Source organism: Sus scrofa, chromosome 10 (assembly GCF_000003025.6).
Source record: "Sus scrofa isolate TJ Tabasco breed Duroc chromosome 10, Sscrofa11.1, whole genome shotgun sequence".
NCBI lineage: Eukaryota > Metazoa > Chordata > Mammalia > Artiodactyla > Suidae > Sus > Sus scrofa.
In genome coordinates, this window is record NC_010452.4 from 46,626,798 (window position 1) to 46,653,603 (window position 26,806).

At 45.5% G+C, this 26,806-nt stretch overlaps 1 protein-coding gene across 5 annotated transcripts in view; it reads left to right on the plus strand.

Annotated features, from left to right (window-relative positions):
- Window positions 20,370-26,806, plus strand: part of NMT2 (N-myristoyltransferase 2) — a 75,353-nt gene continuing 68,916 nt past the window's right edge. For 2 of the 5 annotated variants that reach the window (XR_002336351.1, XR_002336350.1), the window contains exon 1: window positions 20,389-20,599. Coding sequence is in view for 2 of the 5 variants with exons in the window: in XM_021064837.1 (XP_020920496.1) it covers window positions 20,490-20,599 (110 nt within the window). In the remaining 3 variants the exon portion in view is untranslated. Of the gene's footprint in view, window positions 20,600-26,806 lie in introns of all 5 variants that reach the window. The other 3 variants (XM_021064837.1, XM_021064836.1, XR_002336349.1) reach the window with 3 other exon arrangements.

Consider the following 26,806-nt stretch of genomic DNA (forward strand, 5'->3'; position numbering starts at 1 on the left):
TGGGTTAAAGGATCCAGTGTTGGGGCACCTGCTTCTTGGATCTGATTCCTTGCCTGGGAACTCCATATGCCATGGAGTGGCCAAAAAAAGAAAGAAACGAAATGAATAAAAATGGATATTCTCCTCTAAAGAGAACCATTTGAGGAACTTCAGAGACAGTGCATCAGGAGCTTGATATAACTGGTGGATTTTTTCACATGCTATTTGTCCTACATATGGATTCCCTGGCATAATCTATCCAGAGCATTCAAGCCTGAAGATGTTTGGGGGAGTGATGGCTGAAAAATACCCACACATAAATTACATGGTGCTATTTTTAACTTGAATTTGCCTGAACTTTTCCCTGGTCCCTTCCTTATTGGAGAAGGTGGGTGATTTCTGCTCAGCAATAGTTTTCTATTGAATAAGAGTCAGATTTAGTCCTTTTTTTCAATCTTTCCAGTTTTTCTAATGATTCCTCTTGCACTTATCGAGATCCTTAAAGGCTGAAATAATAGAGGATAAATTTTCCTAAAAGAGTGTATGTTGTTTGAGTTCATGCAATATCATTTGGGATTAAGCAGTTATTTCTCAAGTAGTAACAAGCAATAGGCACCAAGGCCTGGGATGTAGAGACAGGAGTTCCTGCTGTGGCGCAGCGGAAACAAATCCAACTAGGAACCATGAGGTCACGAGTTCGATCCCTGGCCTTGCTCAGTGGGTTAAGGATCTGGCGTTGCCGTAAGCTGTGGTGTAGGTGGCAGACATGGCTCGGATCTGGTGTTGCTGTGGCTATGGTGTAGGCTGGCAGCTATAGTTCTGAATCAAACCCTAGCCTGGAAACCCCCATATGCCTTGGGTGTGGCCTTAAAAAGCAAAAAAAAAAAAAAAAAAAAAAAGAGAAGTGCAGCAGGGTTCTGCCCTCAAAGCTCATTCATGCAACCAGGAGCATCAAGCATAACCCATCATTTTAAAAGATCTGTTTGTCAGAGCTCCCGCTGCAGCTCAGTGGGCCAAGAACCCATGTAGTGTCCGTGAGGATGCACGTTCAATCCCTGGCCTCGCTCAGTGGGTCAAGGATCCAGCATTGCCTGTGGTGTAGGTCAAAGATGCGGCTCGGATCCAGTGTGGCTGTGGCCATGGTGTAGGCTTCGCTGCAGCTCCAATTCAACCCCTAGCCTAGGAACTTCCATATTCCACAGGTGCAGCCATAAAGATAAAATAAAACATCTGCTTGTGATGACCTCACCTTGTTAGGACTACGAAAGGCGAAACAAGGTTCCTGTGTGTTGGAGCTTCTCCTGCTGTGAATGGTTATGGCCACACTGATGTTCAGGGTTCAGACCGAAATGCTCTAAGACATGCCATGGATTGGACTGCTCGGCACAAGATGTGCTGAGAAATGTAAGAAGGTCTGGTCCAGATCAATATTGCTCTTCTATGGAAGAATAAATGGGACACTGGGAGAGGCCACCCCTGTCTGCTGTACTGATTTTGGGGAAGGAGGACCAGTGGGATCTGAAGGACTCAGGCTGGGAGGAGAGTTCTGAAGAGGGCTGAGCCCATGTGAGTGACATCTTGCTTATTCAGATGCTATCTTAAGAGCCAGCTTGGCCCTTCTCGACTTTCCATAAGATCAAAAAAAGTCACCAAGGGGCAGACAAGTCCTGGCTGAAAAAAGCCACCAACATGCTCGCATCCTTCTCCCATCACATCTTTCCTGAGATGGCCAGCCTTGAAGCATCTTCTAACTGCAGGTCACAGTCATGAAGTCAAAGTTGGGCCAATGCTTTCATTTGCCATTTTTATCGTTTTCCTTTTCTTCACTTCCTTGCAAACAGGCTTTTGGTTTGGTTTGGTTTGGTTTGGTTTGGTGTTATGGAATGCTTCACGGGATTCAGTCACTTGGTATATGAGAACTGAAATTGAGGAGTTTGCTGGTGGTGCAGCGGGCTAAGGGTCCAGCGTTGTCCCTGCTGTGGCTCAGGTCACTGCTGTGGTGCCAGTTCAATCCCTGGCCTGGGAACTTCCACATGCTTCAGGTGTGGCCAAAAAAAGAAGAACTAAAATTAAATGTCTGTTGATTATTCTTGTGAACCCGTAAAAGTCACCCCAACTGCAGTACCACTCGGAGAAATGCCACCATAGGGATATGCAGAATATGCTCTGTGACAGCTCGCACTGCTGATGTTATTTAAAAAGAAAACCAGGTGTGATTGGAGCTATAGGTACAACAAGTAATTTAGAAAATTCTTATGAAAGCAAACCTTTCCCCATCTCTAATTACCCACAGCCCAAAGGATCTGTTCTGTTCCCTGGCAGGCTGAAGAACACTCTACCTTGTAAAAGAGAGTGGATTTGAAAGTAAGAGCTGAGGGTTGCTGGCACTAAGACCAAAGTCCTTTCCCTGGTGACCAGCAGAAGGATATTTTCATACTAGCAGAAACTATTTAGATTTCCTACTTATTACAGTGACTCGAGGTTGAGACCTGGCTAGATCTTTTTACTTCTTGGAAGAATCATTAAAGTTGCATAAATGCAAGGCAAGAAGCATCCACTGACCTGGGAGAGAGGGCTGGTCAGACCTTTTATCTTGGGCTTGACAAAACCATCTTCCTGGCGGTGGAGGGGAGTCCCATTGACCTCAGGTTCTTAGGGACACTTGGGGGTGGACATACACATCCCAGTCCCTCCCCTGCAGGGCTTACAGTTAGGGAGGGCTGTGGAGGGACCTGTTAGCTATGAAAAACAACAACAACAATATATAGCAATAAAGCTCTATAAGATCCTTGAAATGAAACGACCGTGAGAACTGGAAGCAGTGAGACCAGGGAGTCTGCAATGGAAGGGAAGTTGAGGATGGAGTGGTTCTGTCCATGAAGCACCCTCTTCTGGGGGCAGGCTGGCAGCCCAGGGGAGGAAGGGGTTGTCTGGGAGAACCCCAAGTGTAGACCCTTCTAGTCAATGGCAGCAATGGAGAAGATTCCCCACTGTAGTGCAATGGATTAAGGATCCGGCTTTGTGTCCAAGGTGGCATCAGGTTGCATCCCCAGCCTAGTGCAATGGGTTAAGGATCCGGCGTTGCTGCAGCTGTGGCATAGTTCACAGCCGCGGCTTGGATTTGACCCCTGGCCTGGGAACTTCCATAGGCCAAGGGTGTGGCTGACCAAGAAAAAAAGAGAGCAGCACAATTCCCTCCAGGCACCTGTGGGAGTAGGAAGGCTTATTCTGAAGGAACCACCTTCCGAGAGACATTGAAATGTTCTCCTGCTCTGTGCCCGAACACCTCTTCAGCATGACGCAGGGCGGGAACAGGCAAGTCCACATCCTAAGACTCCTAGTCCTGGGTCCCAGGAGGGCGTAGAGACAGAGAGAGACCTCCTGCTTGATTATGGCCTGTGGGAGTGGAGATGGGGCCTGGAGGGCATCCTTTTGTAAAGCTGAGTTGAAGGATGGGCCTTCTGGGACCCTGGGATCTTGATGGTGGGTGGTGTGCGGCCTCTGACAGGTTCCAAAGATACAAATCAAGATGCCAGGAGTGGGAAGGGGCCAGCACAGGCTCAGGCAGTGCCTTCTTTGCATAACCCACCTAAGAATAAGGCCAGGGGGCTCCACAGAGCAACAAGAGCAGTTGTTTGCAACTCTTGACCTCAGTCTGGAATCAGAAGGATGGCTCTCATGGCTGATGCCACCAGGCAAGGTCCAGGGCCTGCTACTGCCTCCTTACACTTTCTCTCTGCCAAATAATGCTGGGCCTTCCAGTTGTCATAGAGAAGAACACATCTGCTCCATGCTGGATCGGTTTCTTTTACTTTAACCTTCATCATCTATTGGCTTTTGGTACAAGTTAATCGCTAAAGGGCTGTGGCCTATAGCTTAAAGAATACATAATGGACCGGCTCAGGGAACCCTGCCTCCCAATCCTGTGCTCTAAGCTACAATCCCTTTGTCCAGCTCACAGGAAACATCCTGATCAGGCCCACTTGTGAACAGCTGCAAGAAAGAAGAAAGTAACACACATTCTGGTCAGGAAGCAGGAAACATTTGTAACCACTTATCACCTTTTTAATTTCCTCTTCCCCTCCCCTTCTTTGTTGTATAGAACAAAATTACATCCAAACCTGGCAAGACGGTTCTTTGGGACAATAGTCCACCATCTCCTTGACTTGCCAGCTTTGGAATAAAGCGCTAGTCCCTGTCCCACCAACTGATGCCTTGATGTATTGTCGAGTTGTACAGGGAGAAGCACAAGCTTGAACTCAGTAACAATGTCCCATCCCAACAACTCGACTGAGACCTCATGCAGCTTGTGACTCAGTACAGTCACTTGTGGGGCAACTCGCATGCAGAACCTGAGGCCACTGGAGCCGGACACCCCAGCTGCATCTGCGTGGCCACATCCAACAGCAGATGGCACAGAGAGCTTGAGGATGCAGATGCTCCCCGAGGACTCAGTTCTGTTTCCCTGGCCCCAGCTATCAGAAAAGCAAGGTTGAGACTCCGGGACCACAGGAGGAATCGATTTGTGCTAGAAGCTCAGAAGGAAGGAAACAGTATCTGGTTCTGAAATCCATGATCAAAGCCAGACATGGGTAAGCTAAACCACAGGCTGTTCAGAGCCAGGAGTTAAATGAACTCGACTTAACTGTCTAGAATCAGGGTGTCAAGCTAGAGCTGGGGCCTGTTGGCGAAACATGATGCTCAGGTGAGAGGAAACTAGGAGGTGCATTTTTGCTGACTCTCAGCCACTCAGTTGTCATGCTCTTTTAAAAAAAAAAAAATTGAGGTATAGTTGATCTACAATGTGTCAATTTCTGCTGTATAGCAAAGTGATTTGGTTATACATGTATACGTTCTTCTTAGAAATATTCTATATAGGAGTTCCAGTTATGGCTCAGCAGGTTTCGAACTCAACTAGTATCCATGAGCATGCAGGTTCGGTCCCTGGCTTTGCTCAGTGGGTTAAGGATCCAGCATTGCCACAGGATGGGGTGTAGGCTGCGGATGCAGCTGGAATCTGGCATTGCTGTGGCTGTGGTATAGGCCGGCAGCTCCAGCTCCAATTCGACCCCTAGCCTGGGGACCTCCATATGCCATGGGTGTGGCCCTAAAAAGCCCCTCCCCCCAAAAAATTCTCTTGCAATCTGGTTTCTGGGAGGATATTGACTATCATTCCCTGTGCTACACTGTAAGACCTTGTCGTTTACCCATCCTGTATCTAATTGCTCACATCTGCTAACAGCAGCCTTACTCTTACTTGTCCAGGAGGGAAGAATGACCCGCCAGAAGTTTGAAAGGCAGCTAGAAATTCAGCTTCCCTGACACCCAAGCATGTGCGTCCTGTCCCTGCCTGTGATGAAAGCAGCTGCAGGATCTGTTAGCACCAGGCTGTTCTTCCTCTGCTTAAAGCTGCAGCAGTCAAAGGGTCTGGGCCCCAGGGGAGGAACCCACAGAACAGCCAAACCAAAGCCTGAGCTTCACCGCAATCAACTTGACCTTACTTTCTATTGTACTGTATTTGCCTGCCAGGGGGTCTGGTTCCTGAAAATTCTCCAACAACCGCAATGACACCTGTCATCATTTCTTTTTTATGTTAGCCAAAGGGAGAGAAAGAGGGCAAAGGGTGAGGGCAGAGCCTGCCAGGGAAACCATAGGCTGATTTTTTTTTTTTTTTTGGTTTTTTTTTGGCTGTGCCCACAGCATGCAGAAGTCCCAGGCAGGGATGGAACCCTCACCACAGCAGCACCCTCACCACAGCTATGACAACACTGGATCCTTAACCAGTGGATGGAACTCCTGCCATCTGCTGATATGAATGGGGAAGAAGAGTGAAAGAAAGGGCATCAAGCGAAATAATGGAAATAGAGAACATTCGATCCAAAATTGACTTTTATGCTGAGGAGGGCTTTAGCTTGACTCTTAGAATCTCAACAGCTTATCCTTCTATGCACCCCCGCCCCATGCTCAGAGTTGGGGCAATAGGATGCAAGTAGATGTTGAAAGAATAAATAGAAGAATGAATGGACCAATCCGCTAAATATGGAGGGTTGTATGACCTCATTTGTAAGGATCCTCTTGGGAGTTCCCTGGTGGTCTAGTGGTTAGGACTCTGTGCTTTCACTTTTGTGGCCTGGATTCCATCCCTTGTCTGGGAGCTGAGATCCCACATCAAGTCACTGCATGCCGAAGCCAAAAAACCAAAAGCAAAAAAAAAAAACCCAAAAAATAAAAACCAAGGATCATCTTGAAGTAGTAGGAAAATTAAAAAGCTGACTTCTCAGAGTTCTCTTGCGGCATAGGATCTGGTGGTGTCGCTGCAGCAGCTTGGGTCACTGCTGTGGTGCAGGTTCAATCCCTGGCCCAGGAACTTTCACATGCCGCAAGCACAACCAAAAAAAAGCTGACTTCTTTTAATAGGAAGGAGGCCTCTTAAATACTCACACTTCTTAAAAGCTTCTCGCTTACTTACATTAATATTGAGAAACTCAGAAGTTCTCACAATAATTTTCAAATGTCATTGGTTCCGTGGGTGGACCCTTGTCGGGGGTTTGCAGGAGATGAAATGACACATTGTAGATAGTGGAGGCTGAGAGAGTGGTGCCTTCCAGGCTTGAAATTCTTTTTTTTTTGGCTTTTTGCTATTTCTTTGGGCCGCTCCCGCGGCATATGGAGGTTCCCAGGCTAGGGGTCTAATCAGAGATGTAGTCCCTGGCCTACGCCAGAGCCACAGCAACAGGTGATCCGAGCCACGTCTGCAACCTACACCACAGCTCATGGCAACGCCGGATCGTTAACCCACTGAGCAAGGGCAGGGATCGAACCCGTGACCTCATGGTTCCTAGTCGGATTCGTTAACCACTGCGCCACGATGGGAACTCCCAGGCTTGAAATTCTTAACATGCACAGGGCAGGACTTTGATCCCAACTGAATATTTTCCCAGACTAGGTGTGGTTTTCAATAGTTTTGCTAAGGAACTGCATGGAGCTGAACTTGCAAACTTTTGTGTTTTTCTATTTCAAAAAACATAGTATTCTTAGCATTTCCTCCAGATGTATATACATATATATATGTATATATATATATGTGTGTGTGTGTGTGTGTGTGTATTCTTAAGTTGGGCTTGATCTCAGAAAGATACTTTTCTGCATTCCCTTGTCCCAAATAACAAATAATTTTAGAAAAATGAAGTGCAAGTTGAAGCATCAAGCATGACTGCAGGTGTTACACAATCCAATATATGGGTTGGAAAAAAATATGTGAAGAGATATACTTAGTTGTATAAAGAATTCACTCAAAATTTCATCATGAATATTGGATGCACTTCTAACTTTAAAATGGCACCTTCTGCCATCAACAGCTACGTAAGTAGTCCATATGACCAAAAACAAAAAAACTTTCCTAAGCTATTCGCCATTAATTATCATAGCCATGAAATAATTCCTTTTACTGAGGAAGGGATTTCACTTTCTAGTGATGTGTGAAGGGCTGGTTAAGATATCAGCACTATCGTTCCAAGCAGGAAGTATACTTTGGACTTTAAAATGGCATCCTCTCGTCCAGAAGCCTCCAGAACTCTCCACATCTTTGTCCTGCTTTCTGGTCCTTCCCTCCCCGATTTTCCTTGAACTCTCACCCCAAGTCACCCTTCTGTTGTGGGCCTGCCATGCTGAATCTCAGACCCCGATCTCAGATCTCAGATCCCAAGGTTTCCTGGTTGGGATGCACTTCCTACTCTTACAACCTACTCTCCAAAGTCCCAAAGCAGATCAGCTTCTTAGGGCCAGCTCATGTCCTAGCCCTTCTAGAACCCCTTCCGTGCATCCCAATGGGCCCCTTCACCATGGCATGAATCGTCACACTATAATTTATGGCAACTGTTTGACCTGCTACTGTAACAAGATTAAGCTCTTAGAGGGAAAACCATGCCTTACTCTTCCTTTAACTCCCTGTATATGTCCAGCTTTTGATTTGTGGCTAGAAGACCCAAGTTAAAATCCAAGCTGTGTCATTCCATACAGGACTTCCCTGAACCAGCAATTATTGGACACAAGGTATGTCAGGTCTGTGTCCTGAAGGGGGATTAAAAGCTGAGTCAGGAGTTCCCATCATGGCTCAGAGGTAGCAAACCTGACTAGCATCCATGAGGATGCGAGTTCAATCCCTGGCCTCACTCAGTGGGTTGAGGATCCGGCATTGCCGTGAGCTTTGGTGTAGGTCTCAGATGCAGCTCAGATCCCTCATTGCTGTGGCTGTGGCGCAGGCCAGCAGCTGCACCTCTGATTCAGCCCCTAGCCTGGCAACCTCCATATGCTGCAGGTGCGGCCCTAAAAAGACAGGGAAAAAAAAGCTGAGTCAGGAATGGCTACCACTTTCGAGGCATGGTGGCCTGGATTGTGTCCCCTGACAAAACCCAGATGCCGAAGCCCTAACATCCAATGTGGCAATATTTGGAGAGGATGGGTCTAAGAAAGTTCTTAAAGCTAAAGGTCATTAGGTGGGGAGCCCCGATCACAGAGGATAGCGTCCTTATAAGAAGAGACCCCAGAACTCACCCTTGTTCCCTCTCCCTCTGCACACCCACCCAGGAAAGGCCATGAGAGGTCATAGCAAGAAGGTGACCATCTACAAGCCAGGAAAAGAGCCCTCATCAGAAACCAACACAGCTGTCACCTCGATCTTGGACTTGCAGCCTCCAGAATGGTGAGAAGATAAATTTCAACTTGTTTAAGCCACTTAGTCTTAGCCACCCCCAAGCAGACTAGGACATAAAGGAATTAGGATTTAGCAGAAGACGCAGACGAGTTGTGTTAGGCAGGCTGGGTTGTTAGTAGGATGGGTATTGGTTTACACCAGATTGCCGGGGGGGTTGCCCACAGCTGCTCATGACAGTGAAGCAAGAAACCCCAGAGGTGGGAGTTCCTTCGTGGCTCAGTGGGTTAAGGATGCGGCATTGTCACTGCTGTGGCTCAGGTCACTGCTGTGGCGGGGGTTTGATCCCTGGCCAGGGAACTTCCACATGCCATGGGTAAGGCGAAGGAAAGAGAGAGAAAGAAACCCAGAAGTGGCGTTGCTGCCAGGCCTCGTGGAACTAGCTGGGAACCAGCATCTGCTCTGGGCCTAGGCACTGGCATCAGCTGATGTACACGTACAGGCTGACTGGGGCAATGATATGGAAGTCTGAAGCTACTTAAGAAGGTGCTGGTCTAATAAATCATAGCAATATTTTTTGGATCCGTCTCCTAAAGCAAAGGGAGCAAAAATAAACAAATGGGACCTAATGAAACTCAAAAGCTTTTGCATAGCAAAAGAAACTTTAGATAAAACTAAAAGACAACCTACTACATGGGAGAAAATATTTGCAAATTACATATCCGACAAGGACTTAATAGCCAACATATATAAACAGCTCATACAATTCAACATTGAAAAAACCAAACAGGCCAACTGAAAAATGGGCAGAAGAACTGAACAGACATTTTTCCAAAGAAGACATACCAATGGCCAACGTCACCAATTATCAGGGAAATGCATATCAAAACCACAATGAGATATCACCTTATACCTGTCACCATGGCTTTCATCAAAGAGAACACAAATAACAAATATTGGCAAGGATGTGGAGAAAAAGGCACACGTGTACACTGTTGGTGGGAATGTAAATTGGTGTAGCTAACTATGGAAAACTGTGGAGGTGTCTCAAAAAACTAAAAATAGAACTATCATATGACCAGCAGTTCCACTCTTGGGTATATATTAGAAAAAAACAAAAACACTAATGTGAAAAGATACATGCATCCCAGTGTTCATTGCAGCATTATTTACAATTGTCAAAATGTGGAAGCAACCTAAATGTCCATCAACAGATGAATGGATAAAGAAGATATTGTATGTAATATAATGGAATATTACTCAGCCATAAAAAAGAATGAAATAATGCCCTTTGCAGCAACATGGATGGACTTTGAAGGCAATGTGCTAAGTGAACTAAGTCAGAGAAAGAAAAATACTATGTGATATCCCATATATGTGGAATCTAAAAACTACAACAACTAGTGAATAAAACAAACAAACAAAAGAAGCAGAAAGCAGACTCACAGATATAGAGAACAAACTAGTGGCTACCAATAGGGAGCAGGGAGAGGGGTATGGTATTAAGAAGTACAAATTGTTATGTATAAAATAAGTGTACACAACATAGGGAATATAGCCAATATTTTCTAATAACTATAAATGGAGTATAACCTTTAAAATTATGAATCATTATATTGTACACCTGTAATAATAATATTGTATATCAAATATACTTCAGTTTAAAAAATAAAAAAGAGGGTTCCCATGGAGTTCCCTTTGTGGTGTAGTGGAAACAAATTCCACTAGTATCCGTGAGGATGCAGGTTCAATCCCTGGCCTCATTCGGTGGGTTAAGGATCTGGTGTTACCACAAGCTGTGGTGTAGGTTAAATAAATGGTTGTGGTGTAGCCTGGCAGCTACAGCTCTGATTCGATCCCCAGCCAAGAAACTTCCATATGCTGCACGTGTGACCCTAAAAATAGATAAATAAATAGATAAGTAATAATAAAAATTTAAAAAAAAAAGAATGTGCTGTTCTAGTTGGAGGATTTGGCAAAGAAACAGCTTGGTCCTGATGGTGGAGAGGAAAGCCTTGGTTGCCATGGGTTCCGGGGTGCCAGTCCTGGGGGTGCACTGGCCTCCGCATCCAGCAGGTCTCAGGGGGTTTCCTAGACTCCTAGGCTTTCCCCGAGGCCCTGAAACCACAGCTGCTCCTCTTCGATGCTTGAGGAGCAAACAGCAGAGTCTGGGCTCTCTTAGCCCCCCTCCCCTCTCAGCCCATCCTCCCCTGAAACCAAGAGTGAAATTGAAAAGCGGATCATTAAACAGCAGAATTCAGCTGAGGCCTCGGGCCTACGTGGAATTGACAAGAATAACTGGCCCACACTGTGATTTCCCGCCCCTGGTTTGTCTGTCCTGTTGGCATCGGGAGGGAGTTTCTGATGAAATTCCCTGGGGCGCACTGCACTGCCTTGATATGACTCAGCCTTTCTCTTAGCTTCTGTTTTTTGGTTCTGTCTTTTATTTTATTATTTATTTATTTTATTTTATTTTTTATTTTCTTAGGGTTGCACCTATGGCATATGGAAGCTCCCAAGCTAGGGGTCGAATCAGAGCTGCAGCTGCTACCAGAGCCACAGCAACACCAGATCTGAGCTATATCTGTGACCTATGCACAGCTTGCAGCAATGCTGGATCCTTAACCCACTGAGCAAGGCCAGGGATCAAACCCGCACCATCAGGGACACTATGTTGGGTCCTTAACCTGCTGAGCCACAATGGGAACTCTTTGTCTCTCTCTCTGTTTTGTTTTGTTTTGTTTTAGGGCCACACCTGCTGCATATGGAAGTTCCCAGACTAAGAGTTGAATCAGAGCTGCAGCTGCCAGCCTATGCCAGAGCCACAGCAACGCCATATCTGAGCCGCATCTGTGACCCACACCACAGCTCACAGCAACACCAGATCCTTAACCCACTGAGCGAGGCCAGGGAACAAACCCATGTCCTCATGGATAATAGTTGGGTTTGTTATCACTGAGCCACAATGGGAACTCCCGGAACTTGTCTCTTTATTTTTTCTTTTGTTTTTATTTTTCCCTCTTCTGTTAAATGAACAACCTACATCTCCAATTCAAATTCCCAAGATAGAGAATCCAGTTTTGTCTTTGAGCCCTTTCTTGGGGTGGGGGGCAGGGGTGCTGTCCTGCAGGGTAATTTGATGGTCCTGCTGGCCCCGGCAGGGCCCTCTCCCTTGAAGTGGGTGATAAGAATTCAGTTGCACAGAGGGGAGCCTGGCCTGCCTGGCCTGGGGGAAGGCTCTCAGCAGCAAGGAAGTCAATGTGTGAGTACAAGGTGTTAGGACAGCAGAGTTGAGAGAAACAGAGGCTGGATCTCTGAGATCTCAAGCAGGTTTATCGACCAACAGAGTGGCCGGGAGCACTGAGCAGAAAGAACTCAGGCTCCCTGCTCTGGGCACAAGGGCTTTTTCACAGTGAGGATTTCGTGCGATAGGTCACATCGTCTCAAAGAGAAAGGGGAAGGGGGCTTGGGAAACAGGGAAGGAGGATTTAGGTCATTAGGGGTGAATGTTAACAGTCCTTTTGGCTCTGTTTATTTTGAGGTTTAACAGCTCCTTATATTATCTTGGTCCCAGGGCCTTCATTCCTGCTGGAGTCTGTTTCCCGTTGGTTTGATCAGCTGAAATCGTATCTGAGCCTGGGTGCGATCTTGACGGTGTGGTTGTTTTACATTCTCCATTTGGTATTGTCTCTCCAGATATAGATACCAGAGTTCCCGTCGTGGCACAGCAGATACGAATCTGACTAGGAACCATGAGGTTTCGGGTTCGATCCCTGGCCTCGCTCAGTGGGTTAAGGATCCAGCGTTGCCATCAGCTGTGCTATAGGTCGCAGACAGGGCTCAGATCTGGCGTTGCTGTGGCTGTGGTATAGGCTGGCAGCTGCAGCTCCACTTGGACTCCTAGCCTGGGAACCTCCATATGCCGGGGGTGCAGCCCTAAAAGGAAAAAAAAAAATCAGATTATAGATACCTCCGAACGCAAGGAACCCAGATACTCAGGAGAATGTTTTTCTCCCCTAACAAGAAGCCTGCAGGTGGGAGTCCTAGAGCTCAAAAGCTCCGAAATTCCATGGAGGGCCAAGCTTTTCATACTTTTCCTCTCCATCAGGCAGCTGCCCAGTGAGCGCATCCCAGCCTAAAATTCCCCTCACACCTCCCAGGAGGAGCCTTTATGTCTCAATGACAAAACAGGGTCATGGTGCCACCTCTAGCTGCAAGAGAGGCAGCAAACGTGAGTAGCTGGCATTTGCAGCATCTACAGGAGCAAGTGGATTCTGATGACAGAACAGGGTGGCATATTGTGTAGACAGGCGTCTGCCCCAACAAGACATCAGGCACTTGCTCCGCAGTGCTGTTAGTGCTATAAGGATTTGCTGAGATGCTATTTTGGATAAGTTACATAACCTCTTTGAGGCTCAGATGCCTAAATGGAAAATGAGAATAATGCCTACATCACAGAACTGCTGTGGAGCTTAGTATGAAATGATACATTTAAAAGTCTCTGCTTCGACAAGGTCCTACTCTATAGCCCGGGGAACTATATCCAATCCCCTGGGATAGACCGTGATAGCAGATAATATGTGTATATGGATGACTGGGTCACTTGGCTGTACAGCAGAAATTGGCACAACACTGTGAATCAACTATATATGTTCATTAAAAAAATGTTTTCTGAAGTCTCTGCTTCAGTTCCTGACACAACAAATACCCATTTGTTCCATCCTCCCCATCACTTACAGGGAAAATACACAATAAATGCTTGTGAACCAAATGAAGCAGTGTTCACCTGGAACAGGATCCACCTGAGTTTTGTTGGATATTTGTTTTTCAAAAATCAATTTGACCGGCCACATCAAAGCAAACGTAAATACGTCAAAGACTGGCCAGGTAGGAGCTAATTCCAAAGGCAATTGTGCTTCATTGTATTTACAAGAAAGCTCTGTGACTACACTTGAGCTGCTAACAGATTTATTTCCCTTAGATCAGCTGAGTATCCACTGTCACACACACCCCTCCACCCCCTGTGTGGAACCTCTGAATAATCTCCCATTCTTTCCAGCAACTGGCCCTTTGCTAAAGTGTTGGGGGATTTTTTTTGTTTTGTTTTGTTACTTTGTGTGTTTGGTATTTGTTTTTGTTTTTGTTTTTTTCCCCTCTGCTGTGATCTCTGGGACAGTCTGGGGTCTTCTGACAGAAATCACACTAACTGGCAGTTTTGCCTCCAGACTCTGTTCCTTACAAAAGGGTCCAAACAGTGTATCGAAATCCACTTCTCCCACCTGCATCTTTGACATCATCAGTGATGCTTCTGCCATGGATTCCTTTTATTCACATTTGATTTCAAGACTCTTTATCAAATTATTCTAATTATATCACCTCCCAGCTCCACTCACGGGTTCTCTCCCTGCCAATTATGCAAAAGACATTTGGTTTTCTTCTTCCTGCTCCAGTTTGCCATCACAGGCTCTGCTCTCTCTACCCAAGTTCTAAAAATTCTCCTTTTTATGCAAAATTCATCTCCGAGCGCACCTCCTCCGGGAAATTCACATCAGCAATGCTATAAAGTCCTATCTGTCTCACTAAACAGGGCCAGCTGAGTGTTTGGTCTTTACGGAGGCAGAAAAACCAGTGGACAATGATGCATCCTTAATTTTTTTTTTCTTTTTTTTTCACTGAAATTGTAAGTACAGCCCTGCTGAGAAGGAGGCCTAGCCTCGTGGTGATTCTATATATCTATGTAGTGCTCGAAAATCTCTGAAGTACTTTCTCCAGCACCGCTTCCTTCTGTTCTACGTAGGGTAATGCCCTTCAGGTCCATCCGTGTTGCTGCGAAGGGTAAATTTTAGTCCATTTTTATGGCTGAGTAGTCTTCCATTGTATATGAAACACATTTTCTGGGGTTTTTTTTTTGGTTGTTATTTTGCTTTTTAGGCCGCACCCGTGGCATATGGAAGTTCCCAGGCTAGGGGTCAAAACAGAGCTGTAGCCACCACAGCCACAGCCACAGCAATGCCAGATCCAACCTGTGTCTGCCACCTACACCACAGCTTACAGCAACGCCAGATCCTGATTCACTGAGCTAGGCCAGGGATCGAACCTGTGCCCTCTTGGATACTAGTCAGATTTGTTTCTGCTGAGCCACGACGGGAATTCCCCTGAAACATCTTCTTGATCCATTCATCTGTTGAGGGACACTTAGGTGGTTTCCATATCTTGGCTATTGTAAATAATACAGCTGTGAATATTGAGGTGCATGTATCTTTTAAAATGAGTATTTTCTGGGAGTTCCTGTGGTGGCACAGTGGACGAATCCGACTAGGAACCATGAGGTTTGGGGTTCAATCTCTGGCCTTGCTCAGTGGGTTAAGGATCCAGCATTGCTGTGAGCTGTGGTATAGGTTGCAATCGAGGCTCAGATCCTGCCTCGCTGTGGCTCCGATTAGACCCCTAGCCCACGAACTTCCATATGCCACAGGTGCAGACCTAAAAAGCAAAATAAATAAAATAAAATGAGTGTTTTCTCCTTTTGCTTCCAGTCTGGTTGATTTGCAATATTATGTTAGTTTTGGTGTACAATATAATGATCCAATATTTTTATAGATTATACTCCATTTAAAGTTATTACCAGCGTTCCCATTGTGGCTCAGCGGGTTAAGGACCTGATGTTGTTTCTGTAAGCATACAGGTTCGATCCCTGGCCTCTCTCAGTGGGTTAAGGATCCAGCATTGCCACAAGCTGCAGCATAGATCACAGATGTGGCTTGGATCCAGTGTTGTCCTGGCTGTGGTGTAGGCTGCAGCTGCAGCTCTGATTGGACCCCTAGTCTAGAAACTTCCATATGCCACAGGTGAGGCCCTAAAGAGAAAAAAAGAAAAGGGAAAAAAAGAAAGTTATTACAAAATAATGACCATATTCCCTGTGCCATACACTATATTCTTATAGCGTATTTATTTCCTACATAGTGGTTTGTATCTCTTAATCCCCTACTCCGTCTCGCTCCCTGCCCCACCCCTGCTGGTATCCACTAGTTGGTCCTCTGTATCTATAAGTCTGTTTCATTCACTTTCTATAAGTTAAGCTATGAAGACTAAACTGCTCCAAAATCATGCATCGGCTTCTCTCAAGGGTCAAATCAATTTGACGGCCACACATTATACCACTAGGCAAGATTCTGGTGACACCAAAGAGGGGAGATGGAGGCAAATGAGCATGAGAGAATGTGGTTGGATTGGCACCACTCCCTTCCCACCACAGACCAAAGGACCAAAGTGCCCATCCTGAGCAGGCAAGAAGGATAACACTAAGAAATCTCTCTGGGTCAGTGGATGTGTCTAATGAGAAAGTATGGCTTAAATCACTTTCTACAGATTTCGGTGAAAACAGTCTCTGATTCAGGATTTTTGCAGATTCAAGCAGGCTGTCACCCTCAACAAATGGTAACACTGGTTTAGGCTTTGTCAGTCTTGTGACTCTGAATCTTCCTTGGCTATAAAAGTAGGAAGGTGCAGGGATCTGACTCTAACTATAGTTTCTTCTTAAAAGAATGGTTACTGTATTTGCTTAGCGATGCTATTTCCAAATAAGTAAAATGATACATAGGTAGGGTTTGGGAGGCTTTGTTTTGGTTTTTATAAAATAAAATGGGTGTGGGGAGTTCCCATTGTGGCTCAGCAGTAACAAACCTGACTAGTATCCACAAGGACGCGGGTTCAATATCTGGCCTTGCTCAGTGGGTTAAGGATCTGGCATTGCCATGAGCTATGGTGTAGGTCGAGGATGCGGCTCTGATCTGGCATTGCCAGGCTGACAGCTGCCGCTCGGATTTGACCCCTAGCCCGGGAACTTCCATATGCCGCAGGTGTAGCACTAAATAGCCAAACATATAATAAAATAAAGTGAAATGGGTGTGTTTTTTTTTTTTTTTTATAAAATAAAACAGGAGTCGTTTTTTTTCTTTTTCACAAGATCAAGTCAGCCCCGCTATCAGGAAGAGTTTACACAGTGCAAAAGTAATGGGCATTGTTCTTGTGAGCAGAGTGAAAAGTGCAAACTGTTGACTTGGCAGGTGTCTTTTTCAGAGGTACCCTGATATCTAGTTATCACAGTTGACAAGAAGGAATGAGTCTTTAAGATTTTCTTTTGGTCTTTGTTTTTCTACAGTGTATCACTTACTGCTGCATTTGAAAAACCACTCCATGACTTAATGGCTTAAAACAATAACATGGATTATTTCTCACACATCTAGGAACAGCTGGGCAGTTACGCTGATCTCAGTGGGGCTGGCTCACATGTCTGTGGTCAGTTGGTGGATCGACCAAGAACTGGAGCCCAGAAGGTCTGGGCTCACTCCATACCCAGCCCACAGGCTGACCCAGGCTGGTGCCCCAGAGTGAGGAAGTGTCCCACTGGGCAGAGCAGCACATGTGGGTCCTCTCAAGGCCGGGTCACTTTTTTTTTTTTTTTTTAACGACCACACCTGCGGCATAGGGACGTTCCAGGGCTAGAGATCCAATTGGAGCTGCAGCTGCCAGCCTTCATCACAGCCATAGCAATGCCAGATCTGAGCCACATCTGAGACTTGTGCCTCAGCTTGCAGCAACACAGGATCCTTAACCCACTGGGCAAGGCCAGGGATTGAACCTGCAACCTCACAGACACTGTGTCGAGTTCTTAACCTACTGAGTCACAACAAGAACTCCCAAGGCTGCATCACTTTAACATTCCCTTTGGTGTGTGGCCAAAGTTCATTATTTCTCTTATTAATAAAGATGATGTATTCTAGATACACACCCTGGGAGTTCCCATCATGGCTCAGAGGTTAGCAAAGCTGACTAGTATCCATGAGGACGCAGGTTTGATCCCTGACCTTGATCAGTGGGTTAAGGATCTGGCATTGCCGTGAGCTGTAGTGTAGGTCGAAAATGCAGCTCAGATCTCTCATTGCTGTGGCTGTGGCACAAACAAACAAACAAAAAAACCCTCCAAAAAACACAACTTGTATCATCAGATTTTTTTTTTTTTTTTTTTTTTTTGCCTGAAGTAAGGGGATAGAGGAAGTAAACGGGTGTATTCCATGTGCCAAAACTGCTGCACTGTCTCGTCTGCCAAATTGTGTTGGTCATCCCTGAATCAAGCCGTGGGGACATTGCTTCCACCTCTTGATGGGCGGAGCTTCAAGGACGGGGTGGAGATTTGAGGCCATTCTTTAGCAATTCTATCAATCTGCCTCTGGCCAGTTGTTCACATCCTTCTTATATCACATCCATCTTACAGCTACATCCCCCCTCCCCCCGCCCCACTTCCCAACATCTCATCCTCAAATCATGGCACCAGCCCCAAGCTTAGGATCTTATGATTTCCAGTAATACAACACAGTATTATGCATACAACAGAATGTTATTCAGCCTTAGAAAGGAAGGGAATTCTGATGCGCGGTGATACATAGATGAACCTTGAGGACATTTTGCTAAAGGAAATAAGCCAGTCGCAAAAAGACAGTATGATCCCATTTATATAAGGTATCTAGAATTGTCATTTTCACAGGGATAGAAAGCAGAATGGTGGTTGCCAGGGGCTGCGGGGAGGGGTAAATAGGGACTTATTTAACAGTTATAGTTGCATTTTTGCAAGATGGAGAAAACTCTGGAGATGGCTTGCACCACAGTGTGAATATACTTAACACTGCTGAGCTGTACAGTTAGAAATCGTTGTTATGTGTATTTCAACACAATTTTTTTTCAAAAGCAAAAAGTTACAGTAGTCTAAAACAAGACTAATTACACAACGATGATCTTACATCTATAATAAGAGATGAGTCAGGCAGAATAGGAAATTCCCAAGAGCCTCTTTTAACACACTGGTAACCACTGTACAGTCCTATCTTCACCCAAATAAATCTTGGATCTGAGATGCTAGAAGATACCACCTGATTTCAGTCCCCCGAATTCTGGGATTAAACCAGGGGGGCGAAGCAAACATTTTTCGAAACAGAGTGAGTCTCTTTGCATCATAACAATAGGATTTAAGAATCTCCAGGGTTGTCTGCAAACTCTGTCCTCTTTCCAATGATTAATGATGACACACATTTGTATTATATAATCTCCATCCAGTACCAAAAAGAGGCTTCTTTGCATTCTGGAGAACAGATGTTCCCTATTTGACATTGCTTTCTAGTGTTTAACTGGTTTTTGATGCCCTCATTTCATTTCTCCAGGGTTATGTGTTTTCTCATTCTTTTTTTGAGAGGTTTAGTCAAAACTTCTTGAAAATTCAAATAAATATGTGTCTGCTGAGTTCCCTTTGCTTGATGTTTTTAAAATATTTTAGAAAACCTTTCTAATAGGTTATGGCAACTGATCTGATAGATTTGCTCCTGGTCAGGATCCTGCTGGTTACCCAACCAAGTTAGTTATCCAACTCTTCATGTTCACAGGGGTCAGCCACAGGGAATTCACTGATCTATATTTGCCTAAAGTTTGAAGCCAGCGGCCGCATGTGACTTTCTGCCTCAGAAATCGTTGCACTGGTGAAAGAAGCGCTGTATTTCCTTCATGATTTGGCCCTGTGTTGTCCTTCTTACAGAACCTTTGCTGGCTCCACCTCAGTCCGTCCTAAAAGCCTGGTGAACTTTGAAATCACCCTGCAAGTATGTCTTTAGATCCTTCTATCTTATTGTATTTGAAAAGCATGGTCTTGCTCATGGTGAGAAAAAAAAAAAAGCCCACATGCTTCCAATACCTTCCGCCAAAAAAAGGACCCACCCTAAAAATTTCGGGTGGCTTTTTAAGCCTATTTTTCCTGACCGAGCATCTCTGATAACAATCTTTCCACCGCCTTTGTAAAACCACATAGGCTTCCCATAACCTAGTGGGACCTTGAACTCTGCCCATGGAAGGGAAAGCACAGAAAAGGGCTGGAATATACACACTGCAAAAGCAAATAAGAGTTTGAACTCCACCTGCCTTTTATTTGGCAAGCCATGAGCGTCTCCTTTCCCTCCTGCCCTCAGAGGACAGAGGGCCATTGCAGCCTTGAAGGCCATAACCTTCTTCTGCTTGGAGGTCTACGCCAAAACCTTCACTCGAGGAAGCCAGAGAGTGGCCTCCCTACACTGTCCAATTTCTCAGCATCACGGACAAATCCCATTTCCCCCAAGATGGTTGTTCTGGGCTGAGCCAGTCTTCTGTGCTGTGCAGCAAAAACTGGAGCAGCTCCACATGTGTTCTCTTGTCAAGACTTTTAGGACCTGCGGGCCTGGTTGGAGAGGCGGGAAGGCTGGAAGCACTGTTTTGACTTTGATTTTGCGGCATTGGAAAGACAGAGACATATGAACTGGAATTTTTGCAAAGTGTACGTGGTTGGGGGTGGGGGGGAGGGGAGGGTTCTGGCCATCGATGGCTTTGGCACGCCTCCGCCGAGTAAGAATTCCCCAAAGAGTTAAAAGCTCTTCTGAATATGAAGAGCTGTAAAAATCGCCTTGCCTGTGCTCCAAAAAAGAAGGCATAGGATTTGGTCCGCGGGTTGCGGTGTTCAGAGGTGAGCCCAGGGTTTAGGGGCTGCGCGGCTTCAGGTTCCAGGGCGCCACCCCTGCACCCTGCGCAGGTAGCGACCACCCTCACTGTCGCCCCCACCCCCATCCGCGGACAGACCTCCACCCATCCCGGGGCCTGGTGGGCGGGCCCAGGTCGTAGTGGGCGGGCCCGGGCGGGGCGGGGCGGGGCCGGCGCTGAGTCCAGAGCTCTGGCTCCGAGGAGACGGCGGGCGGCACTAGAGGGAGCTGCTAGCGCCGCCGCCGCCTTCGCCGCACCGGCCCCCCACGCCCGCGGCCCGGAGCGCCGCCTCCCAGACCGCGCCGCCGCGATGGCGGAGGACAGCGAGTCAGCGGCCAGCCAGCAGAGCCTGGAGCTGGACGACCAGGACACGTGTGGGATCGACGGGGACAATGAGGAGGAGACGGAGCACGCCAAAGGGTAGGCGCGCCTGGGGCTCGGTGCGGACGCAGGCTCCCGGGCGCGGCAGCGGCGCTGAGCGGCTCCCCGGCCCCCGCGTGGCTTTCGCGCGGCTCCAGGGCGGCGGGAGGTCCGGGGGGCGCGGCTCGCGCGCGGAGAGGCGCAGTGGGGGCGAGCCCCCTGGTGCGCCGGGAGGCGTGGGGACCCGCCACGCCGCTGTCACCTGCCGTGCGACCCGCCCTGGCGCGCCCCCATCCCGGCCGGCATGTGACTCAGTAGTGCTAAGGGGGGCGCGGCGCCCTTCCCTTTGTGGTGGCCCGGCTGGTGGGAAGTGGTTCTCCTCTCTCCGCTCCTTGTCATCCCTCCGTAAGTCCTCCTGGACCCTGTTACCCCTCCCCCAGCCGCGGGGAAAAAAGCCGCTGGTGGAGCGGAGCGGTTTGAGATTTGCCCCTGCTGGTTCCGGCGCTGCTGGCCAGGAGCAGCGGAAAGTTGTGCTGCCCCGGCCGCCCCTCCCCGCGCTGAGATGGGCACGGGGGCGCCGGGGGTCCCGGCCAGGCTGCTGGGGACGCGCAGGTTCGCCATCGCGGAGCGCGTCTGCGTCTCCAAAGCCGGCCCGACCCTCATTTCAGCTCTGTCTCAGGGGGTAGCGCCTGCTGACCGGGTCAGATCCGGATGGGTGTTTTGATCTCCAGAGCCATGCTTTAACACCTGGTCAGGTTTCTTCCTCCTTTTACTGGCTCCCTTTTCTCCCGCACAGACTTGATTTGCACTCCGGTGGGAAAAAGGTTGCTTCTGATGAAGGAGGGTATTGAAGTTCTGTTTTATAGGCGGCAGCGGGAGGGGGGTCATTTTAAATCCAGGCTAGTGGCTACCTTGCCCTTCTACCTTGATGGAATCGAACTATGCGCTAGTACAGTGCCACCCCTTAGAAGTGATATTTTGCAAACCATGGTGACTGGCAAAGAAGTGGGTCAGCTTAAAAACATGATAGGGAGGCCTTAGTCACAGATGGCTTATTTATTCAGTTCATGGGGAGGATTTTTTAAATGATTGATGATTTAAAGTGTAAAGTATTTGCATTCTCTTTAACGTCTGGTTGAAGATTTATTTAAGAAAGGAACTTTGAGCTTTCATGTGTTATGAAATATTGAGAGAGATCAAGCAAAAGAAAAGCTGACTAAATGTATCTTTCATTGGCGTGATTTTTTTTTCAGTGGCAGCTGCAAGTACAGAATGTTGTAATTCTAGTCTAGAATATTTTTTTTTTGAAGAGAGGAAATTCTGCAGACATCTGAGCCCCAGTTCTGTTTATGCGGTGATAGAAATTTGTCTATGATAGATAGCTAAATATAGATAAGTTTTTGAAACAATGACACCAGTGCCAGAAATGAGCCCAGATGCAAATGTGATGGATTACGCAGAAAACTTCATCACCTGTCCTTTGTCTTTCTAGCAAGACCCTGGATGCCTGACTTTTCCACTGTAATTTCTGTTTCTTGTTCTTCGTTCTTTTGAAGGCTTGGTTATGTACTTCTTTGCTTACACAGTCCGGAATGTGCATGGTACAGAGAGAATTACCCATCTGTGTACCCCTTGATCTGGGCCTGCCCCCAGGAGCCTTGCAGGAGACTCTGCAAAGTTCCCAGATTAGCACCCAAAAGCATCTCCATGCCCTCTTCAGAAAGAGTCAGTTTTGTACATCAGCACATCAATTATATATTAGCACAGTTACTCACAATTCAGAGATGCCCAGTGAACTGACTGTTTTAACCAGGAGCAGATAACATGATTTCAGCTTCTTGGAGGAAGAAATTGTCGTAATGGGTTGATCGTGGCCTATTAACCTGTCAGGACAAGAGTAGAAATCTAAGTGGCTGTGCTAGTTGGACTGCCTTTTTGAATTCAGATAATGGGAGCCAAATTTGGGGGAGTGATTGTGTTTTATTTGGCTCGTGCTGATGATAGGGCTCAGTAGCAACCTAGATTTTTTCCTAAGCAGCTCAAGTTGGTAAATGTTAAAATTCGAAAGTCTTGTCTTTTCTACACCTGGCCTCTTCATTTTCCACAAATTCATGGCCAAAAAGAGCAGACTTGGGGTTCCTTGTGGGGGGGGAAGGGGAAGGTGTGGGAGGGATGGGGATTTGGGGGTTTGGGGCATGCAGACTGTTTATCTGGAATGAATGGGCAATGGGATCATACCGTACAGCTCAGGGAAATGTGTGTGATTGGGTCACTTTATTGTACAACAGAACTTGATGAAATATTGTAAATCACATATACTTTAATAAGACTTTTTAAAAGTCAAAAAAATAAATAAATCAAGTGGCAAATAATAAGGCTGTGGAGGTATGACTATGTAAACCCTTTACCTTTTAAAGGTGAGGTATCACTTTGAAGCTTCTAGGTATGGGTCAGTGCAAAGCAGTTCTTTACTGAATAACACTTTTGTGGCCTGAAAGAATGAATTTATCCCCACTGTGGAATATAACATGTTTACTAGTTGTTTTAGACATATTAAAACTAGAGCCTCAGGTAAAAGGAAGTCACTAAATTAAACTATTTTGCCCCCACAATGTAAATATTGCTATATATGTTTTTCTTCTATTTTTGTAGAATTTTTTTTATGAACTTAAACAGGCATTTCATTTTGTGGATAATGCCAAAAGCCCATGAATGAAGTATGATGTATGTTTAATTAAAAGCAGTGCCTGGTGTATTATAAAATACTTGTATCTCCCTGTCTTGATATCTAATTATTCATGGAAGAATGTCCTCTTGGTTTAACTTTTTGGTCCACCCAAGTATGACAGTGGCTTACCACTATACAAATTTCGTGAATTCTGAAAAACATGGGGGAGGGCAGAGATTGTCCATTTTAATTAGCCAAGCTATATTCAAGGATGTGTAGTTTTATTATCTTCAACCAACATGCAGTCACTTATATATATGAAATCTATATGTATGATGGAGGAACGTGTCTGTGAAACAGAAACACACTCACAGATAGAAAAAACTTGTGGTTGCCAAGAGGCGGAGAATGGAACGAGAGTTTGGGCTTAGCAGGTGCAAACTATTATGTATCGAACAGATAAACAAGGTCGTACCATCTAGCTTATTCACTATCCTGTGATACAGCACAACGGAAAAGAATATGCGAAAGAATATATATTACTGAATCACGGTGCTCTGCAGCAGAAATCAACACAACATTGTACATCAAGTATACTTCAATAAAAATTTTTTAAAATGCAGCAATTAGAACTAGAGTAACAGGATTACCTGGAGACATCCTTTAACTATGACTTGAGCACACGATTTACCATTAGGGGAAATACATCTTTGTAAAGGGTTTGAGAGAACTTGAAAACCTTCAAGCAAGTTAAAAGTTCTGGGGTAATCTTGTTATTTTCCTAGTAAAGATTTTCTGCATAGATAAGAATTAACTTCACCTACCTTTTCCTCCTTGCTCCATTGATATGCTGCTTCTCCACCTGTAAAATCAATTGGGTCCTAGTCAGTCACCTTTTAGTCCATCTACGGCGCATTGAGCATAGTTATCGCTCAGTGATGGAAACGGGACCGCACAGTTAACATTTCACTTGACAACAGAACCAAATCTCTGTCCTTGCTTTATCAACACTGACTTTGAAGATGCACATTTCCTCGATAAATTGATGTGTTTCATCTCCTTTTCACTCTGAGCTTTTCCTTCATTATTCACTGTAGTGAAATAGGAAGCAGCCACCAAGAATATTTACATAGGGAATAAAATAAGCATATATGAGTATGCCTTTGTTGGCAGATAAATGACTATATTACTCCCCAGGGTAGATCTGGAGTAGTTTTGGTATTTGAGGGTTATTCCCAGACATTTTAAATAAATTAGTTCTCTTAGAATAATTCAGGTATTTGGGAAAGATGAGAACTTGAGAATTCTTTTAACAAAGACCTTAATCTTTCTCCTGCCACCCCCAATTTAGGTGAGAATAATGGAACTTATTTACTGTGCGTTATGTTAGGTTCCGCCTTTATCTTTTGTTGAAATGGGCTGAGGGAACTTCTTAGTCAATTGTGGAATCAGTGGGCAGACGCAAAAAATTACTGTAACTCTGGAGATTTTTCTGGTCATGGAAAACCTAAGGGAGAGAGTTCCCAGTGTGGCTCAGTGATAATGAACCCAGCTAGTTTCCATGAGGACACAGTTTGATCCCTGGCCTCACTCAGGAGGTTAAGGTTCCAGTGTTGCCATGAACTGTGGTGTAGGTCATAGATGCAGCTCGGATCCCATTTTGCTGTGGCTGTGGTGTAGGCTGGCAGCTGTAGCTCTGATTCAACCCCTAGCCTGGGAACCTCCCTTGTGCTGCAGATGTGGTTGTAAAAAGGGGGAAAAAATGCAAACAGAGAAGTTCCCTGGTAGCTCAGCGATCAAAGACCAGCATTGTTGCTGCTCTGATGCTGATTCCATCCCTGGCCTGGGAACTTCTGCATGCCGTGGCCAAAAAAAAAAAAAAAAGTGGATACAGCAAGTGTATGGAGAGTGAAAGTGCCTTGTCATCTTATTTCCTAGAGATTCCACTATTGACAGTGTAATCAGTCACATTTATTTGTATTTATGTTTATATTTATATACATATATACATACATATGTATATAAATAAGGTCATACTTTGTATAGATGCTTTGTTATGTTGTATTTTCCTTTGACAGTGTTTATATATTTATATATATAAATCTATATTTAACATAAATAGGATGATACTTTACATAGACTCATGTTACCTTGTATTTTGCACTGACTCTGAGTGTTGTCTGTTAGAAATTGCTGCAATGATGGAGAGGTCCAACACTTGAAATGTGACGAGCGTGACGGGATTTTAAACTTCTTTCAGTTTTAATTCATTTAAATTTAATAGCGCCATGTGGGTGGTGGCTCTTGGGTTGGACAGCTCTCATCATATCCTGCCTTTCAATTTTGTAAGCCTTTTTGGTACTCAGACTGTTTGCTCATTCTTTTCTTCTGCAGAATCTGTCAAGTTTTCATTCTTCCTTTTCCTTTCCTCTAGTGCTTTTGAAGCTGTATACCCTGTTTTTCTACTTTTGGGAATTGTTACATTTTGAACAAGCATGCTTTTATCTTTATTTCTCTATCAGTGTCAGAATTTAACCAGTGTCCAAAATGTTCTACTACCAAACAAGATTGTTTTGCTTTCTCCTTCCTTTTCATGTCCTAGGTTTCATTAAAATAATCTGGATTTTTTTTTTTTTTTTTTTGGTCTTTTTAGGGTTGCACTCAAGGCGTATGGAGCTTCCCAGGCTAGGGGTCGAATCAGAGCTATAGCCACCGGCCCATGTCACAGCCACAGTAACACCAGATCCGAGCCATGTCTGAGACCTACACCACAGCTCACGGCAACGCCGGATCCTTAACTCACTGAGCGAGGCCAGGGATTGAACCTGCGTCCTCTTGGATGCTAGTCAGATGTGTTTCTGTTGCGCCACAACAGCAACTCCTGCTCTGTTAGATATTAAAGAGAAGAGTGATCCTAGAAGGTAAAAAGATGTGGCAATGCTTGGGTTTTAAAAAGAGGGGGAGAAAAAATCCACTAAAAAGTCAAAACAGAGCAAAAGAAAATAGGTTACCTATTAAGAAAAAGAGAGGCAGACTGGCAGAGAAACAGCTGTTCCACTAAATGCCAGAAGATAATCAAACAATGGTTATGGAGTTGGAAGGAAAATGATTATCACAGTTACACATGCACCCAGACTCCAGTCTGTGCATGAGGGCAAAAAAAAAGGCCTCTTTAGACCCATAAGAGGTTAGAGAATGTATCATTTGTGCACTCTATTAAAGAAATTCAATGAGAAAATACTCAAGGAAGAAAAGAGGGAGTTCCTGATGTGGCGCAGTAGGTTAAGAATCCAAGTGCTGGGGCTGTGATTGCTGTGGAGGCGTGGGTTCGATACCTGACCTGAGAAACTCCACATGTCTCGGGTGCGGCTATTAAAAAAAGAGAGAAGATTTTAAAAAAGAGAAGGTGTAGTTTATAAGAAATAATGGTAAACAGTGAAAACAGTTAAGCTGTCAGGAAAGTTTAAGAAGTTTTTGGAGTTCTCGTCATGGCACAGTGGAAACAGATCCGACCAGGAACCATGAAGTTGCAGGTTCGATCCCTGGCCTTGCTCCATGGGTTAAGGATCTGGCATTGCCATGAGCTGTGGTGTAGGTCG